The 19,484-nt window shown below is 38.3% G+C and overlaps 1 protein-coding gene across 1 annotated transcript; it reads left to right on the top strand.

Moving 5' to 3' along the window:
• The first annotated feature begins 1,906 nt into the window (after window positions 1–1,906).
• Window positions 1,907–17,846, top strand: LOC122986876 (NLR family CARD domain-containing protein 3-like). Its single transcript, XM_044358342.1, has 11 exons — window positions 1,907–1,951; window positions 5,003–5,105; window positions 5,287–5,394; window positions 6,175–6,282; window positions 7,690–7,753; window positions 10,256–10,484; window positions 12,586–14,389; window positions 14,482–14,655; window positions 15,691–15,864; window positions 16,279–16,325; window positions 16,551–17,846. The coding sequence occupies exons 2-11, from the start codon at window positions 5,017–5,019 to the stop codon at window positions 17,078–17,080; spliced, it is 3,327 nt and encodes a 1,108-aa protein (XP_044214277.1). The 5' UTR covers window positions 1,907–1,951; window positions 5,003–5,016; the 3' UTR covers window positions 17,081–17,846.
• Window positions 17,847–19,484: the final 1,638 nt, after the last annotated feature.

Raw genomic sequence — 19,484 nt, 5'->3', positions numbered from 1 at the left:
TAGGTGCTCCTGTGTTCCGTTTGCTGGTTTCCTTTTGTCTTGCAGGCTCCGGGGCAGGGCGGAGGCTCGTTTCGCCATCATGAGGCACACCTGGTCCCGGTGTGGTCGTGATTATGAAGCTTGGCCCTCTACAGAGATTCTCTCTCCTCTTCATCTCGCCCCTTTCATTCCGAGCGCGGGGCGGCTGTTTTGTTTTTTGTTTGCCGACACGCACACACACATCCACACATCCACACATGCCTACATTACTGATTACTGACTTCCACGTTTTTTCCGTTCTCATTTATTATTTTGTAAATAAGCACTTATCCTAAGTCGCAAAACTCGTCTCGTCTCCCATATTTTGTCGCAGCCTTTGAGCCGGGCTGTGACACTATTTACTCAACTTTGTATGAAGTTAACTGATTAATAAAAAGTATTCATGTCATTTTTTGAGGGCATCATCACTTTACTCTTAATGCCTATAAAGTATGCACAGTATTTAAATGAGCACTGCCCCTGTTCACCACTGAGTTTTGTTGATATGTGCCTCCAGCACAGTAGCCCTGATTTGTTTCAATCAATTAATGTGTAAAAAGGGTCGTTTTTGTATGTTGCTTGCAAGATTATAGAGTATGTGTTGCCCTCCCAGTGTGGAGTAGGTACCACTTCCTGTTGTCCAATTTCCTGTCTGTACCTGGTAACCTGTTTGACCTTACGGGAAACCATACCTGTCGTGTTTGTGTCAGCATTTACTCACAATGACATTACAGTTAAACCAGCCTTTTCTGAAATCTTTTCAATGCCACTTCAGGATTTTTATTTAATTATTATTATAACAACATCTTTAGTTTAGATTCTTGAGCTCCACTCCATACTAGCTAAAAAATTATGGACAATTCAGCCACACGACGACAGGACGCCTTATACGTGGACATAATATCAGTTTTCATTTTCACGCTGACAATACTCAGATCTGTCTAAGCTGTGACCCTGTATACAACTATCAGAACACTGTCAACCTGTAAAACTGCCATCAGGGGACGTGGATTGTGGGTTTTTTCCACACCCTTACACACATCCGCTCTAACCGCCGCACCGCCCATTTTCTTTCTATAGTTTTATTGTTGAAGCTGCTGCTCCCTTTTACTTTCACTTCCTCTATCGGGTCAAACTACGCAAGCAGACAAAAGGTAACATAACAAATATTTAACAGTGTTTCATATGTTAATGTTTCGGTCTTACTGTATATTTGGTGCTTTCATGTACCGTGTCTGTCTTATTACTTGTAAGATATACCTTATATTAAAAGTTAATTATAAACGAAACGTATTACTGTACCGTAGCCTTAAACACGGATGTCGGGTTTTTTTCGTTCAATAGTTAACTGGGTTAGTTTTATTTGTCGTCCAGGCTTTATTAAACAATATTACAAAACAACATACAACTTAAAACCAGGGGACACAGACATGACATGAATAACAGATTAATAAAACACAAGAGAACAAAAGGAGCAAACAAGCAGCATGAATTAATAAATTGTAAAAAAAAAAAAAAACATCTGAACTGCAGTCGAGTAGAGGTGTAAGTAGCTTAAAATGTAAATTCTCAAGTAATGAACAATTACCTCTAAATTTTATGTAAAGTACAGTAAATGTATTGCTGATTGGTCATTTTAACAGCACCAAAAGACTGAGACCTTTGTGGTAATAGTAGTTATGACATGAAGGAAATATGTGAGAGGAAAAGACGACAGAGCTTCAGAGAAGACCATGAGGATGACAGCTGCTGTGATAACAACAGGAAGAGGAAGAAGACGTCATGCGGGTCGCTGGTCTTCAGAGTTTTTTTTGATAGTGCAGTTATGAAGGTGAAATAACAGTGTCATGTGACTTATATGAATAACTGTTTTCTTTTCTAGATTAAAGTGAAACATCTCTGTCACTTGATGTGGATGTAAAATCACCACCAGGTACATTTTCCAGATTGTTTTGAGTGAAATCTGAATAAATAGTTTTTTATTGACAATATTTTGCGACTGGAAAAGTTAAAACAACAACAGGAAGACAAATGAGGTCTGTAAAACTAATTATCAGCAGTGGATGCACATTTACATAAAATATCAAGGTACTTTCACTTATCTACTTTACATGGAAATATTTACATGGAAATATTGTTCATATGACTCCACTGCATTTTTTGACAGCTGTAGTTTCATTTTGTATACAAACTCTATTATCAGTTTATAAAATTTGTCATACACTGATTATAGTAATCGTTATTGATTATATTGAAATAATTAAAGCCAATTTCAGCTCAACCGTCAAGAACATTTAAATGCTTTTATGCATCAGTAATCATAATCTTAGGGCTGCAACTACCCAGCAAACATGGACGGACCCGGACGAATCAGTGAGAGCCCAATAGGGGCCAGATCATACCATGATTAGTCAGATCAGGCCCAAAATATCACCCTATTTCACCCAACACAAATCCTAGAGAAAAAGACTTTGCCACTGACATCCCCATGAGGATAACTAAATGTTTGTAGTCGAGGTCAAGTCACGTATTTTTCAGTCTGGTCCGTTATCCAAAATCTAACTGTGGACAACTGTGTCTTTAATAAAGTCTGAACTGAACTGAACTGAACTGAACTATCCGCACTGATTTACAAGTTGTTTTCATTGGAAGCTTTCGTGGAGGAGTAAAAAATAATGTACTATATAATTGCAAGGTTTTAATGCTTCTTGACGATTTGTGTCAAATTACCTATTTTGTTCACCAAACAGTCCAAAATCCAAAGATATTGAATTTCTGATCACATACAACTAATAGCAAAAATAACAAGCTGGAACTGGGGAGTGTTTTACATTTTAATTGCTTTTAAAATGACTTTTAGCATTTAATTGATTATCAAAATAGTTGATGATTATTTTTCTGTCAACTGACTAATCAATTAATCAAGTAATAGTTGCAGCTCTAAATAAAATATTTCAACCAATCCCAAAGTGTAAATTGGGACGCCCCCTAAATGTCAATTATTCAAATCATCAGTTGAGAGGCCTCTGAGTCGACTTGCATTTTGTCAGCACTTATTTATTTAGCTGCATTATAGTACACAGAGCACATGCAAAATAACAGCAGGCTATAAACATTTTTGGAAACACTTTATGATACAGCCCGCGTTTTACGGTGTAACTTCCCATCACTTACCATGTAACTTCCCGGAACTTATGGTGTAACTTCCTCGTATGAATCAGTACGTTACATGTGTATATGTGTACTAAAATCAAATGTTTTTGCTCATGGCAGTCATGACAATCATTTTTTATGCATGTGTGTTTGACAGGCAAGCTTCACCCACACTCAAGAGATTTATTATGCTTATGTCTTCTACTTCACTGTATAAATTTCAATAGAACAAGTCGAGAAATGGGTCTATACTTTTGAAAATTAGCTCCTAGCAGCCATGTTGGTCCAGCACTGCAGCAGCTCATAACAGGCACAGCTATGAAATGCTTGTATTGTAATCCAAGGATGAAAAAATAACAATACAGCAATGTAATAATATACATAGTATATCTTTAATCACACAATAATAAGGTACGCAGGAAGTTATGAAAAATGATTTTATTCTTTAATTACACATAAACCACAACATATGTGCTGTTCTCCCAGTCCTTACTCTGTAAATACAGACTACTTACCCTATAAGTACATGGTAACAACAAGGAGCGGTCCTTACTCTGCAGGTACAGACTAGTTACCCCATAAGTACATAGTAACAACAGGGAGCAGGCTGGATTATGTTCTCCCATCCTTACTTAGCTGTTTGGTTCTGTTACCTTTCATGTCACAATCTAACAACATGCAACATGTCATTAACAACACACCGGGCCAACATTTTGAACAGACAATGAGAAAACGTTATTGAACATGATTAAACAGAATATGTTTCATTTATAACTTCTTAACTATATAAACTACTATTATACAATATAAATATTCTATATAAATTGTACTATATAAAACTGAACAAAAACTATATATAAAATTATATTTAAAACTTAAACAACAAAATATCTCTTAACTAATCTATCTATTTTAACTAATCTATCAAAACGTAGTTATAAAATGATTAATTTTAGTTAAAAAAAAAACAAAAAAAACGAGAACACAACAGGAAACTATGTTCAAATCGTAAATGTAAAAGACCAACAACAACAACAAAACAATTTTCAGGTACTTTGTTCTTTGTTCGTCGCGGTCAGTGTCCAGTGATGATGATGATCTCCGACCTGCGTTCAGCGTCTCATGTCCACAGAAGCAGCCACCTGTCAGCTGCAGCTCTTGGGAAGCTGAGAGGACAAACTGCCTACAGTTTGCATGTCCGCTCCACGGGAAGAAATCCACAGTGTTTGTATTTATAAATACATGGTGATGATGCATATGATACATGATACATCAATGTATTGATTCACTGGCTTTATTTCTCCGCCCAACGTAGTGAGTGAACCTACCTGTCTGCCTTCAGTGCTCACAGACAGACCTGGAGCTGATCAATCAATGTAGATACGGTAAATAAATTCAAAACACATACAGCAGGATACTCAATACCCCACATGGGCCTTCGCAAGTAACAGCTGTCTGTGCAGATTACACTTTGTGATTTGTTGATGCTTTTACTCGCTGTTTGAGTCAAAGTGTTTAAGTCAGAAAAATCGACCTGGGTCCAAAAAAAATCACGTCGTTTTTTCACCTCGTAATATTTGCGTTCTGTGTGAAAGTACTCATGACACAAACAACAGTTCGAAAAAATATATTGACGTGCGAATTAATCGCACGAAAAAATCGCGTCCAGTGTGTAAAGGCCTTTAATCCTTGGAAAACAAATGAACAAGGCTGTAAAACCTGTTTGATTCCCAGCAAACTACTGAGGTTCAGCTCAGGACTAACAGTCAGTTTTGTTGCAATGATTCCAGTCCTGCTAACACAGTTGTGCGTTGGGTGTGTTTGTTTAAAGGTTTACGTTTTACAATGAGTGAGCCTGAGGAGAAGGAGGAGGGAGTCACATCCTCTAACACCAGTCTGTCTGAGGAACATGACAGCAAGACCGAACCAGAGAGGTAAGATGAGGATCTCTAACTGTTGCCATGTCAGAGCTCAGCTGTAAAATCACTGCACCATTATTGATCAGAAAACTCTTCAAAATTTGATCCTTGTGGTTAGGGTATTCAAACTTAAAACCTGTTCAAAATCTTTCTTATTGAGGTTTAAATGTTCCTCCCTCTGTTAATGAACTACTAGGGAGGAGCAGCAGAGACCAGACTCTCCTGCACCAAGCGGTGTGTCCATGAAGAGCAGCTGGTCTATGGAGCCTGTTGCTGTTTTTAAAGAACATGGTCCTGATACAGAGTAAGTCAACATAATGTTACTGCAAATGATAATATTAAACAAATTTCTCAGCTGTCAAATGTGCACAATTTGCCAATCTGTGTGCACGCTTTAACAATCCGTTCCCTTGCCTCATTAATCTGTTCATAAGAATTTCATTCATTGCTTTTTTAGGAAAAGGAAAAAGTTATTTTTGCATTACTCAACCAGGCTATCATTCTGGTTCTCAGATTTGAAGCTGTGAGTAGCATGTCTTTGATACAATTGGGGTTTAAAGTCTCCACTCAAAAACATGTTTTCCTTCTTGTTCCTTCAGTTGGATGTTGTTCTCTTCTCTGTGCTGAATGATGTATGTTTAGAGTTTGTTTTCACATTCATCCGCTGAAGGAGGAAAGTTTCTCTGAGTTCACCTTAAATCTCAGTTTAACACATGTACCTACGAGCATGATGTGTGACATCACAACCAGTTTGGAGCCAATCCTGGTCCAGTATGACCTTACACAAGTGTGATGTGGAGACTTGAAGCCTCCAGTTCACAAACATTGAGAATGAACTTTACAGTGAAGGAGGAGACATCTAGTTTCCATCAGTTAAACTTCAGAAATAAAAATATTTACATATTCATAGATTCTGGATCATATGACAGACAAGGAGAAGATATAATTTTGAGAATTTTTGACTGCTGAATTGAACTTTTTCTTGGAAAAGACAAAAAAGACACAGACAAATTATTAATCCAAGCATTTATATTTTGAGAGATCTTTAAAATCCTTTGTTTTGTTAATGCATTGTTTATGTCAGGATGGAGCAGCAGAGACCAGACTCTCCTGCACCAAGCTGTGTTTCCATGAAGAGCAGCTGGTCTATGGAGCCTGTTGCTGTTTTTAAAGAACATGGTCCTGATACAAAGTAAGTCAACATAATGTTACTGCAAATGTTAATATTAAACAAATTTTTCAGCTGTCACACATGCGCAATTTGCCAATCTGTGTGCACGCTTTAATAATCCGTTCTCTTGCCTTATTAATCTGTTCATAAGAATTTCCATGTCACTTTTTTTCTTCCACATGACACCTTTGGGGCTCTGTAGCTTTGCTTTTTTAGGAATAGGAAAAAGTTATTTTTGCATTACTCAACCAGGCTATCAATCTGGTTCTCAGATTTGAACCTTTGAGTATCTGGTCAAAATGAATGATTTAAGTGTACCAGTGAGTCAGCATGCAGAATACCAGAGCACAGAAACAGGCACACCTGTTTATTTTTATGTCTCTATTCAACCAGGTATTTAACCAGGTAAGTCCCAATGAGGTCAGAAACCTCTTTTGCAATGGTGACCCTAAAAAGTTGCATGCAGGACAACACAACATCAGGCACACAAATAAATCTAAGCAGAAATATTAATTTGTTATTATTCCATTGTCGCTGTTTCTAATAACACATTTCCTTTCTTAGCTATGACATGCCAACATGCCTTTGATACAATTAGGGTTTAAAGTCTCCCTCCTCTCAAAAACATGTTTTTATTCTTGTTCCGTCAGTTGGATGTTGTTCTCTTCTCTGTGCTGAATGATGTATGTTCAGAGTTTGTTTTCACATTCATCTGCTGAAGGATGAAAGTTTCTCTGTTCTCACTGTGAATCTCAGTTTAACACGTGTACCTACGAGCATGGTGTGTGACATCACAACTAGTTTGGAGCCAATCCTGGTCCAGAATGAGAATGTGAATGAGTGATGTGGAGACTTGAAGCCTCCAGTTCACAATTCAATTCAAATTTTGAGAATTTTCAACTAGTGAATTGAACTTTTTCTGGGAAAAAAAACACAAAGACACACATACAAATTATTTATCCAAGCAGAGTATTCTTATATTTTCAGGGAATCTTTAAACATCCTTTGTGTTGTTAATGCATCAGGATGGAGCAGCAGAGACCAGACTCTCCTGCACCAAGCTGTGTGTCCATGAAGAGCAGCTGGTCTATGGAGCCTGTTGCTGTTTTTAAAGAACATGATCCTGATACAAAGTAAGTCAACATAATGTTACTGCAAATGTTAATATTGTTGTTGAGCTGTTATCAGGGGTCCAAGCACCACTGTTCCATCATTACAGTACAGCTCTGTGTCAAACTAAAGTTTTTAACTCTCCATCCATTTGGAAAAATAGTGAAATCCAGTGTAGAAGGAGCCAACTTGTCCATTATTTTATGTTGATTTTCCCACAACAGAGCAAGTTACTGTATGGATCCACCTACGTTGTTCTGTTACACATTAAAAACACATTTCTCTATATATGACCGACAGATCAAGTTTTCTCCACAGAGATCGTCTGGAGACATCAGAGGTCTCCACTGGTCATCAAACACACCTGGACTCCATATTTATGGTATGTAACTTAACAGACACACATTCTACTAACTACAACAGCCACACATATTTTTCCATAATATTTTGATATTTAGGAAAATACAAAACAATTACACTTAATTTCTGTGTGTTCAGTACAGAATTAACTCTAGGATGAATTTGCTTAAGCTTAGCACAGACTAGAAGAAAAGGGAAACAACTAGCCTAGCTCCGTCAAAGATGCCCTACAACAGCTCCAAAGCTCCTTATAGACACATTATATCTTATGTATTCAACACAGGAAGAAATATGAAACTAGATTTCAACGAGCAGTTAGTTTGCACATTGGAGCTATACCTTACAACAGTTTGGATGTGTCTGTCTTGTTAGTTTGATACCTAAGAAGATACAACATGTAAATAAGATACTGTTGAAGCTGTTGGAAGTAGGGTTGCAACGGTATGAGAGTTTCACGATATGATAACCGTCTCAGAAATTATCACGGTTTCACAGTATAATGGAATATGCAATATGTGCAATATACTATTGCACAATTATTATTCTAATTATTATTCTAATTATTCTAATAATAATAATAATAATAATTATTATTATTATTATTATTATTATTATTATTATTATTATTATTATTATTATTATCATCAGTTACAATGATCCTTAAAGTATTGAAAACAGAAGTTTTTTGTTTGGTTGAACAAACACTTTATTATAGTTGAAACTTGAAACATTGGTAGTATGTGTAAAGCAAAATGTGGTTTGCATGTTTGCACCAGTGATGGAAGAAGTATTCAATTCAGATCAATTCAATTCAAATTTATTTATATAGCGCCAAATCATAACAAAAGTTATCTCAGGGCCCTTTTCACATAGAGCAGGTCAAGACCGTACTCCTAAATTTACAGAGACCCAACAATTCCCCCATGAGCAGCACTTGTTGACAGCGGTAAGGAAAAACTCCCCTTTAACGGGAAGAAACCTCGAGCAGAGCTGGACTCTAGGTGGGTGGCCATCTGGGTTGACTGGTTGGGTTGACAGAGAAAGAAGGAGGGAGGGGGAGGGGGGGGAGAGACACAGAGAAGCATAATAACAACAATAATAACAATAATAATGATAATGTAATAGAGATATGAATAGAGATATTCACATTTTTTACTTAGGTAGAGGTCCTGATACCACGCTGTAAAAGTACCCTGTTACAAGTAAAAGTTCTGCATTGAAAATGTAGTAAAAGTATGTAAGTATTATTACAGAAATGTACTTAAAGTATTAAAAGTGAAAGTACTCAATGCAGAAAATTGTCCTCTGTGACTATTATACTAATATATATAATATCATTAGATTATATTACTCATGCATTAATGTAAAAGCAGGATTTTACTGTTGTAGTTGGTTGAGGTGGAGCTCTTTTGAACTATTTTGTATCCAACTGCAACTAATGATAATTTTCATTATGGATTCATCTGCTGATTATTTTCTCCATTAATTGATTGGTTGCTTTGTAAAAAGTTCTGAAAATAGTGAGAAATGCTGTCACAAGAGCTCTAAACAATTATCAAAATGATTGCCAATTTACTGTATTTGCACGACAGCACAGCCAGACTGATGCTGTCTGTAACTTTAACTCTCACACACACTCTCTTATGTCAGCCTCCCCAGCCAGGAAAGTTTGTGTGTTTCTTTATGGGGTCAGATCAGGGTCAGTGTGTGTCTGTTTGAAAGTCATAGGTTACCAAATGGACAGACAACACAGATGTAGCCAGGGGTGAAAAATTATTTCAACAGCACATTTTATGATTGACATTCAAATGTTACCATGTTTTTTCATTAAGGATTAAAGTTATAAACAGGACACTTACTTTGATCTGCACGGAGGAAAGTGCTCCCTCCTTTGTAAGCCACTTTGTATGCACATTTTTTACAAATTTGGTATCCATCCTTGAGGACAACCCCATGTTTGTTTTTGCGATATCCAAAATATTCCCACGCTGCTGATTTCAACTTCTCTCTGGGGGGATGGAGATCGGAGGCATCAGTCTTGCTTCTTTCTGCCATTTTCTTCACTGCATGTGTGTGTGTGTGTGTGGCGCCAGTTGCCGAGTCTGACAGGTAGTCAAGGAGGGGAGGAAATGGGCATGCGTAGGTGAGATTCTCTGTTTGGTTGCATTTTTTTCTTTTTACAGAACCGGTAATAAGCAAATGTACATGGTATGATAACTGTCAATTTTCATACCATTGTATATCGTGAAACCGGGATGCTGCTGCAGCCCTAGTTGGAAGGGGATTTTTTTTTCTCTTTGGATACAGACTGTTCAACTGTTTGCCCCTGCCTGATGAAACTGATACCAATTTGCAGTTTTTATACTAGTGGGCTTTTGGTCTTTGACAGATGGAGCAGATAACTAGTTGTATTAGATTAAAATGAGAGTTAAGTTTATGAAATTGATAGTTAAGTGACTCTTAATCATCAAAATTCATTCTTGAACTTAGAATTAGTAATTAAGTGAATATTGCCCTGCTCTAGCTTCTGGAGCGGAACATCATCACTTTTGTAAAGGACGAGCTAAAGAGGTGCCAGAAAGTTCTGAGTCCAGATTACCCAGAATGCTTAGAGAGGAAAAAGGAGGATGAAGACGTGGTGCACAGTGAGGAGGAAGAGCAGAGGAGGAGCAGCAGAGAGGCATTTCTGAAGATTACACTGCAGTTCCTGAGGAGATTGAAGCAGGAGAAGATGGCTGACTGTCTGCAAAGCAGTAAGAGGCTTTTGATATATCAAGCATTTTGGGAAAAAAATGTAAAATTGATGGTAAAATAGATTTACATGTCTTATGTGCAACACCTGCATCAGATCTTTTTGTTACTATCTATATTTTACCCTTTTTCTACAAACTGTCAGAAGCTGTTTACCCTTTGCAGATAAATAGAATGGAGAAGTTGTGGGATTACATTTATGTTTTCATGAGCAAAAGGCCATTTTTCAAATAGACTTTGTTATGTGAGTTTTTGCCACACTTGGCTAGACATGAAACTCTGAACTGAATCATTTCTCTAAGCAAGTACCAATTGTGTCACATTGCATTGTCCCAAAAAACAAACATCTAATTACTAAACATAAAAATCTGTTACCTGCTTTGATGAAGTAGGTTTGTACATCTCAAAGTCAGAGTTTTTGACTTTTGACCACACGGTTGTATGCAAGAGTTTGGGCACCCCTTTACAAATTACATATTTTGGTGATTTTTTTAATTGAAAAGATTTAAGCCTTTTTAGGTTATGGAACATAAAACACAATACTTTCAGCAATCATTAATGCATACATACTTTTTATGTCATAAATTGAACAGAAATAAAAATAAAAACATCATTGTGGCATGTCCAAAAGATTGCCACCCTACATAGTACTTAGTAACACCCGCTGTGGCAGACAGCTTGCTCAATTCTTGTCTTTGGGATTTCTCCTATTCTTCCTTGCAAAAGACTTATAGTTCTGCAATATTCTTGGGCCGTCTTGCATGCACAGCTCTTAAGATATACCCACAGATTTTCAGTTATGTTCAAGTCAGGGGACAGTGAAGGCCATTCCAAAACCTTCAGCTTGCATCTCTTGAGGTAGTCCATGGTGGATTTCGAGGTATATTTAGGATCATTATCCTGTTGTAGAAGCCATCCTCTTTTCAGCTTCAGCTTTCTTACAGACAGTGTGATGTTTGCTTCTAGACTTTGCTGATATGTAGTGGTATCCATTCTTCCCTTCACCAGCACAGTGTTTCCTGTGGGGGTAGATCCACCCCCATGCTTAACAGTTTGCAAGCTGTTCTTTTCATGAAATGCTGCTCCTTTTTTCTTCAAACATACCTTTGCTGATTGTGGCCAAAGAGTTGTATTTTAACTTCATCAGTCCACAGCACTTGTTTCCAGAAAGCATCAGGCTTCTGTAGATGTTTTGTTGCATACTTCTGAAGTTGGACTTTATGATGAGGACAAAGATAAGGTTTTCTTCTACTGACTCTTTCATGAAGGTATTGTTTGTGCGAGCATCGCTGCACAGTGGAACGGTGCACCACCATCCCTGAGTCAGCTAAATCTTCCTGCAGGTTTTTTGCAGTCAAATGGGGGTTTTGATATGCCTTTCTGAACAGCATACAAGCAGTTTTTTATCCAAGAGTTTTCTAGATCTTCAAGATGTCATCTTGACCTCCACAGTTCCCCTAAACTGCCATCTCTTAATTACAGTTCAGCTGACAATGCTTTGCTATCTACTAGCTACGTGTAGTCTTCCCCTGTGTTGTGGGCATCAATAACTTATATTTTCTGTCTTACACAGTTGCTTAGAGGAACCCATGGTTACTGAGTGTTCACACAAGGTTTGAAGAGTCAGAGTATTTGTAAGCTTTGAAATTGGCACCAGCAGACATTTCCTAATTATAATTGTTGGCATGGCTCAGGCCTAACGAGCTGATTAAGGTCAGAGACCCTTAAATAGAACGTGTGACTTCAGAACTCTTAGGTTGCCCCAACTTTTGCACATGTCACAATGATTTGATGTGATATATGATTTTTTTTTTCAATTTATGACAAAAAGTATATTATTATTATTATTAGTAGTAGTAGTAGTAGTAGTAGTATTTTATACATTATTATATTAGTATTATAATTGTAATTAAAGTACTATGCATTGATGTTTTTCTATATCCTATATCCACTTCAGCCCAGTGTGCCTTAACCAGAGACATGATTTACACCACTCACCTCTCCACTATAAGGGTTTTTAAATCATGCACTGACACATTAGTTATTTGGGTACACATACAATCTAGTATAATCCAATACAGTATTTGTCATTTATTCATTTAGGAACTCATGCTGCAGTGTGCCAACATAAACTCAAATCTAATCTGAAGGAGAAGTTTCAGTGTGTGTTTGAGGGGATTGCCAAAGCAGGAAACCCAACCCTTCTGAATCAGATCTACACAGAGCTCTACATCACAGAGGGAGGGACTGCAGAAGTCAATGATGAACATGAGGTCAGACAGATTGAAACAGCATTAAGGAAAGCAGACAGACCAGAAACAACAATCAGGCAAGAAGACATCTTTAAAGCCTCACCAGGAAGAGATAAACCAATCAGAACAGTGATAACAAAAGGAGTGGCTGGCATTGGAAAAACAGTCTTAACACAGAAGTTCACTCTGGACTGGGCTGAAGACAAAGCCAATCAGGACATACTGTTCACATTTCCATTCACATTCAGAGAGCTGAATGTGCTGAAAGAGAAAAAGTACAGCTTGGTAGAACTTGTTCATCACTTTTTTACCGAAACTAAAGAAGCAGGAATCTGCAGGTTTGAAGAGTTCCAGGTTGTGTTCATCCTTGATGGTCTGGATGAGTGTCGACTTCCTCTGGACTTCCAGAACAATGAGATCCTGACTGATGTTACAGAGTCCACTTCAGTGGATGTGCTGCTGACAAACCTCATCAGGGGGAAACTGCTTCCCTCTGCTCGCCTCTGGATAACCACACGACCTGCAGCAGCCAATCAGATCCCTCCTGAGTGTGTTGGCTTGGTGACAGAAGTCAGAGGTTTCACTGACCCACAGAAGGAGCAGTATTTCAGGAAGAGATTCAGAGATGGGGAGCAGGCCAGCAGCATCGTCTCCCACATAAAGACATCACGAAGCCTCCACATCATGTGCTACATCCCAGTCTTCTGCTGGATCACTGCTACGGTTCTGGAGGAAGTGTTGAAAAGCAGAGAGGGAGGACAGCTGCCCAAAACCCTGACTGAGATGTACATCCACTTCCTGGTGGTTCAGTCCAAACTGAAGAACATCAAGTATGATGGAGGAGCTGAGACAGATCCACACTGGACTCCAGAGACCAGAAAGATGATTGAGTCTCTGGGAAAACTAGCTTTTGAACAGCTGCAGAAAGGCAATCTGATCTTCTATGAATCAGACCTGACAGAGTGTGGCATCAATATCAGAGCAGCCTCAGTGTACTCAGGAGTTTTCACACAAATCTTTCAAGAGGAGATAGGGCTGTACCAGGACAAGGTGTTCTGCTTCATCCATCTGAGTATTCAGGAGTTCCTGGCTGCTCTTCATGTCCATCTGACATTCATGAAGTCTGGTGTCAATCTACTGGCAGAAGAACAATCAACCTCCCTGTGGTCTAAACTGTTGGGAAACAAACCTGGACTATCAGGTTTCTACCAATGTGCTGTGAACGAGACCCTGAAGACTCCAAATGGACACCTGGACTTGTTCCTGCGCTTCCTCCTGGGTCTTTCACTGCAGACCAATCAGACTCTCCTACAAGGCCTGCTGACACAGACAAGAAGCAGCCCACAGACCAATCAGGACACAATCCAGTACATCAAGAAGAAGATCAATGAGAATCCCTGTCCCGAGAAAAGCATCAGTCTCTTCCACAGTCTGAATGAGCTGAAGGATCACTCTCTAGTGGAGGAGATCCAACAGCACCTGAGTTCAGGAAGTCTCCCCACAGATGAACTGTCTCCTGCTCAGTGGTCAGCTTTGGTCTTCATCTTACTGTCATCAGAAGACGATCTGGACGTGTTTGACCTGAAGAAATACTCTGCTTCAGAGGAGGTTCTTCTGAGGCTGCTGCCAGTGGTCAAAGCCTCCAGTAAAGCTCTGTAGGTTAAAAAAATGACTACATGAATTTAATAAATTAAAATTGAAAAACAAATCTTATAATTTCTTTTTTTTGTTGCAAATGTGTCTTCAGGCTGAGTTGCTGTAACCTCTCAGAGAGAAGTTGTGAAGCTCTGGCCTCAGTTCTCAGCTCCCAGTCCTCTAGTCTGAGAGAGCTGGATCTCAGTAACAATGACCTTCAGGATTCAGGAGTGAAGCTGCTCTGCAGTGGACTGGAGAGTCCGCACTGTACACTGGAAACTCTCAGGTCAGGATTTGTGAGTTTGTTCAACAGATGACCATGTAAATCCATGCTTAGGAGAGGATTATAGTAAAAAACCCAACAGATAAATTGTCTAATCCAACAGTAACTTTTGTTTCCTGGCAATGGTGGTAAACAGCTGTACTCAGATGACAGAAGTACCGTAGGGAAAATAGCAATAACCAAAAACATTTGTTGGAAATATATGTAATAAGAAGGTGTTATGCAGTGAATTTTTTGAGGTGGCAGAGTTTCACAATTATTTGTGATGTTACAAATCATGCTTGTAGGCCCGTTCCTTAAAATCAGATTTTCAGTGAGCACAATCATTAATCAGCAGATTAATGTGAAAACAGCCTTCTAGTGTGAAACTCTGTACATACAACATTCTGCACAGAGAAGCTCATCCAACTGAAGGAACAAGAAGAAAACACATTTTTGAGTGGAGGGAGACTTCAGTGTTCACACCAAACTAAGTTATCAGTAATTATCTGCTTTGGCATCTATGTTTATGACCAAGCCGCCAGATCAATTGCTATCTAAAACTATAACTAATGACATGTTTAAACACTATATTGACTTAAATAGCAATATTTAACAAGAAAACGTTAACAAAAAGGCTTTAAACCTATGGCTAATGTTAGCTGGTTAACTAGCAGCACTGTTTGTTATTTAACAGTAAGAAAACTCACAAACATGTAGCTGCTGTTTTTACTGACACTTTTTAGCTCTATTATTTGTAAAAGAAAATCTCCTTATGTGTGCCCTGTTTTGTAAGATGCATTTCAGTGCTGCTAATTTTTTTTACAAAAACAATAATTTTGCTGCTAATAATAGCAAAGGACCACAAGTTAATCCTAATTTAAGTACTTGCTCTGAGAAATTTACAAATTCTTTCAAGTCCTACTGTTTTATGTTGTGAGCTAAGAGGTTATTCATACACTGATATGTATGATTATGATATGTAAAGCTTTCCAAAAAATGCAGAAACAAGTAATATACTCTTTTTGAAAAAAAAAAACATTGTGTGTGTTGGTGTAGGCTGTCTGGCTGCCTGATCACAAAGAAAGGCTGTGCATCTCTGGCCTCAGCTCTGAGCTCCAACTCCTCCCATCTGAGGGAGCTGGATCTGAGTTACAATCATATAGGAGACTCAGGAGAGAAGATGTTGTCTCCTGGGCTGGAGGATCCAAACTGGAGACTGGATACTCTCAGGTATGAACACACAAAGGTGTAGGTGGAATTTGTTCAGGTCAGGGGGTCAAAATAAGCAAATAAATAAGAAATATATATCCTTTGAATTACAAAATCAAAACAGTTTACCACTTGCATCTAGTAGTATCTATCTAGCTATGCAGAAAGCATTTCATGAGAGATCTGTGTCAGAATTGAAATATGTTAATTTTGCTTGTGGGGAATCACATTTTTGAAAAAATGCACATAAAAAATGAATCCATAAAATTTCTTTCTAGAAACAGTTCTTCTACTTTGTATATTCCACTGTGAACAGTTTTCATAGGGACCATTTCTAAGGTACAAAGTAGCTCAGATGAACACAGTTAGGTTTATGGATTATGTTGATTAACCAGGATATTAAAAAGTGTGGATCCGACTTTGTTTTTGCGCCAGGTTGGACCATCGTGGATCACAGTCAATGAAGCCTGGTCTGAGGAAGTGTAAGTGTGCTTTTGAAATATTCATTCATAATTAATAATAAATCATTTTAATAATATAAAGATATTTAAAACTGCAAAGTGGTGCAGTATTTTGTCGCATTGTCACCTCACAGCAAGAAGGTTAAACCCTTTGCTACCTTCTAGAGGATAAGCAGTATAGCTAACGGATGGATAAAAAGTCAGATAACAAACTGCAGCTTTATTTTGTCTTATTCTCTCCCTCAGATGCCCGTGAACTCACCCTGGACCAAAACACAGCACACAGAAAACTCCTACTGTCTGACCACAACAGAAAGGTGACCATAGGGAGAGAGAAGCAGTCATATCCTGATGATCCAGAGAGATTTGACTACTGGAAACAGATTCTGTGTACAGATGGTCTGACTGGTCGCTGTTACTGGGAGGTTGAGTGGGAAGGACATGTTTATATAGCAGTGACTTACAGAGGAATCAAGAGGAGAGGAGAAGGTGACGACTGCTGTCTTGGAAAGAACAGTCAGTCATGGAGTCTGGGCTGCACTGATGAAGGTTACTCCAGCCTGCACAGTATCAGAACATTCCTCCGTATCCCCCCCTCCAAAAAAGTAGGAGTGTACCTGGACTGGCCTGCTGGCACTCTGTCCTTCTACAGTGTCTCCTCTGACAAGCTTATCCACCTTCACACCTTCCAAACCACATTTACTGAGCCGGTCTACCCTGCTTTCAGGGTTAAGACTGAACCGTTTAACTCATCAGTGTCTTTGTGTGAGACATAGTAACACACTGACTTTTTTGTTGAAGCCCATAATTTAAAAAAATGTGGGCTTTTTATATTGTTGCAAAGTGAACTCACTCCAGGCCTGCTGTTTCCTGTCCAGATCATGCTAAATACGGTTTATTGGAGATTCCAGCAGCAGCCGAAAGAAAATTGGGGATGCAGCCTTTGTCAGTTATGCCCCAAAACTATAGAAAAAACTAGCGATAGATATCAGGGAAGCCAGCTTTCTAGATACTTTTAAAAGAAAGCTAAAAACTTATCTCTTTACTTCAGCATCAGTATTTAAGCTAGCTAACCAAGCTAGCTGACGTAGCCAACAGTGTCTTCAATTCTCGGTGTCAAGCTTCATCTCCTTCAACTCATCTATAATCTATGGCTCCACTCACCTCCCCATCTGGCTGTGTCAGCTAAACCAGTCTTTCTGCAAAGATTTCACAGTTGGAAGGTAGAATCTCCACGCTTTACCAGATCCATGAAGCTGAGAACAGGAAGGCTGGAAGGCTCTCACCTGTTATTAACCAACATTAAACTGAACTTCCACAATCTGTTAGATCTGCCGAATCCTTGGACTGTTTTAAACAATGCCTCAAAACCCATTTATATGGGCAAGCCTTTCTATAGACCTCCCTTCTTGTTCCCATGTCCTGTTTTATTTAATTTTGATTGATTTCTCACTGTTGTGTTTGTCTATTTAATTAATCTATCTGTTTCAATTTTGCATGTGTATGTGTCTGTAAAGCGCTTTGTAACTGTGTTTTAAAAAGTGTTATTAATGAAAGCTTACTTACTTACTTACTTACTTGCTTATTTTAGCCTTTAACTAGCTTTTCTCTCACACTTACACACTACTGCCCTTCTTTTAAAATGTTGTATTTTACTATTTTTTATACATTCTATGTATTCTTGTTTTAACTTTGATTTTATTATATTTTATTCTTTATTATCATTATTGAGTATTTATTTTATGTGTCAGTGGGTTCATCTTCCACCATATATTACGCATTCTATGTATTTTTAGTTTCTCTCTTTCCATTTTACTTTATTTTTATTATCAAGTGGGTTTTATTTTTCATCTTATGTTACACAGGTGCTGAGGTCAGTGGTTGGTAGATTTGAGAAAAAGACTGTGGTGTGTTTCTTAAGCCCTGCAGCACCACTACATATGGCGGAATACTAATAATAACTAATAAGTGTTTTATGAGCTTATTAGGTCTCAAATTATATTTTCAGTTGAGCTTAATTGTAACTAAACTTTTGTTAGCTCTCCTGCTTAGATCAGCAGGAAGCCGGTGGCTTGCAAAGTGAGCTCTGGTTCCAGCACCTGACACAGACACTCTACATCCTTGACCTTTAACCAAAAAGACTTTAAAATGTTAAAAATATTTTATATTGTCAGAGTTCTAACAATTATATTGTGCAACGCAAACAATAATTATCCAACAGTTTGCTGATGTTCTGGTCGGTGACTGTTGTGGATATTTTGAGTGATGGTCAGCATCTCAGTGGAGAAAAGTGCACACGAGCCTTTGATGTCTTAAAGCTGAAAATGTTTATTGAAGTACTTGGCCAAGGAGAACTGAAATGGTGAACATCGAAGTCATCTGCAACTCAGATGCTGTTTTTTTCCATTCTGCCCCCTGAAGGTCTGAGTCTTAGTCTTTAACCTCAGCAGATCGGCCTACAATATGAAAAATTAGTCTAATTGATTCACTGGTTTCTAAACAAGTAACTGCAGTTTACCTGTGTGAGTTCAGGTCACACTGCATGGAACTTCAGGTGACTGTCACAATCTACGCATTCACCTATCTGTGTTGTCTAGGAAAGCCTCCTCCGACCTTGGTGTGTATGGCAATGCTGATACATACATCACAGACAGCTGGAGTCTCAAGGAGAGGAGAAAATGTCCCCTTCCTGCTTAAGAATTACAGTGTGACCTCAAGGTCTAGGCTTGACCCAGTGTGACCCAATTTGTACCCCCTAAAGATCGAAAATTCCATAAAAGTGACCATATATGGATTTTTAGATGTAGATGCTTCAAGACGAATGATATAAAAGTGGAGGCCAGAGAGATCCTGGGGCTTTTTTCCTTTTTGGCTTTTTCTGCCTTTTTCTGACTTCTCTAAGACCTAGAGAGGGTTTTTCTTTTATATTCAAGTTTTTTGTATTTTACCTTTTATATTTTGTAATACTCATTTGTATACTCACTCACTCATTGAAACCAAATAAAACTGGTTTGTATTTTTATACACTCCAACCAAAGTTCCTGACTTGTGCTCATCTTTGAGGTCTTCTGATAGCTCCTTCCAGGTAAACAAAGATGCCCCCCTGGGATATGGCTGACATGAGATCTAAATTTATTTATGTTAAACTTTTTTAGTGGAATTTGCTAAGGATAAACATGC

The sequence above is a fragment of the Thunnus albacares genome, chromosome 8 (assembly GCF_914725855.1).
Source record: "Thunnus albacares chromosome 8, fThuAlb1.1, whole genome shotgun sequence".
Lineage (NCBI taxonomy): Eukaryota > Metazoa > Chordata > Actinopteri > Scombriformes > Scombridae > Thunnus > Thunnus albacares.
This window is presented reverse-complemented; position numbering and strand designations above follow the sequence as displayed.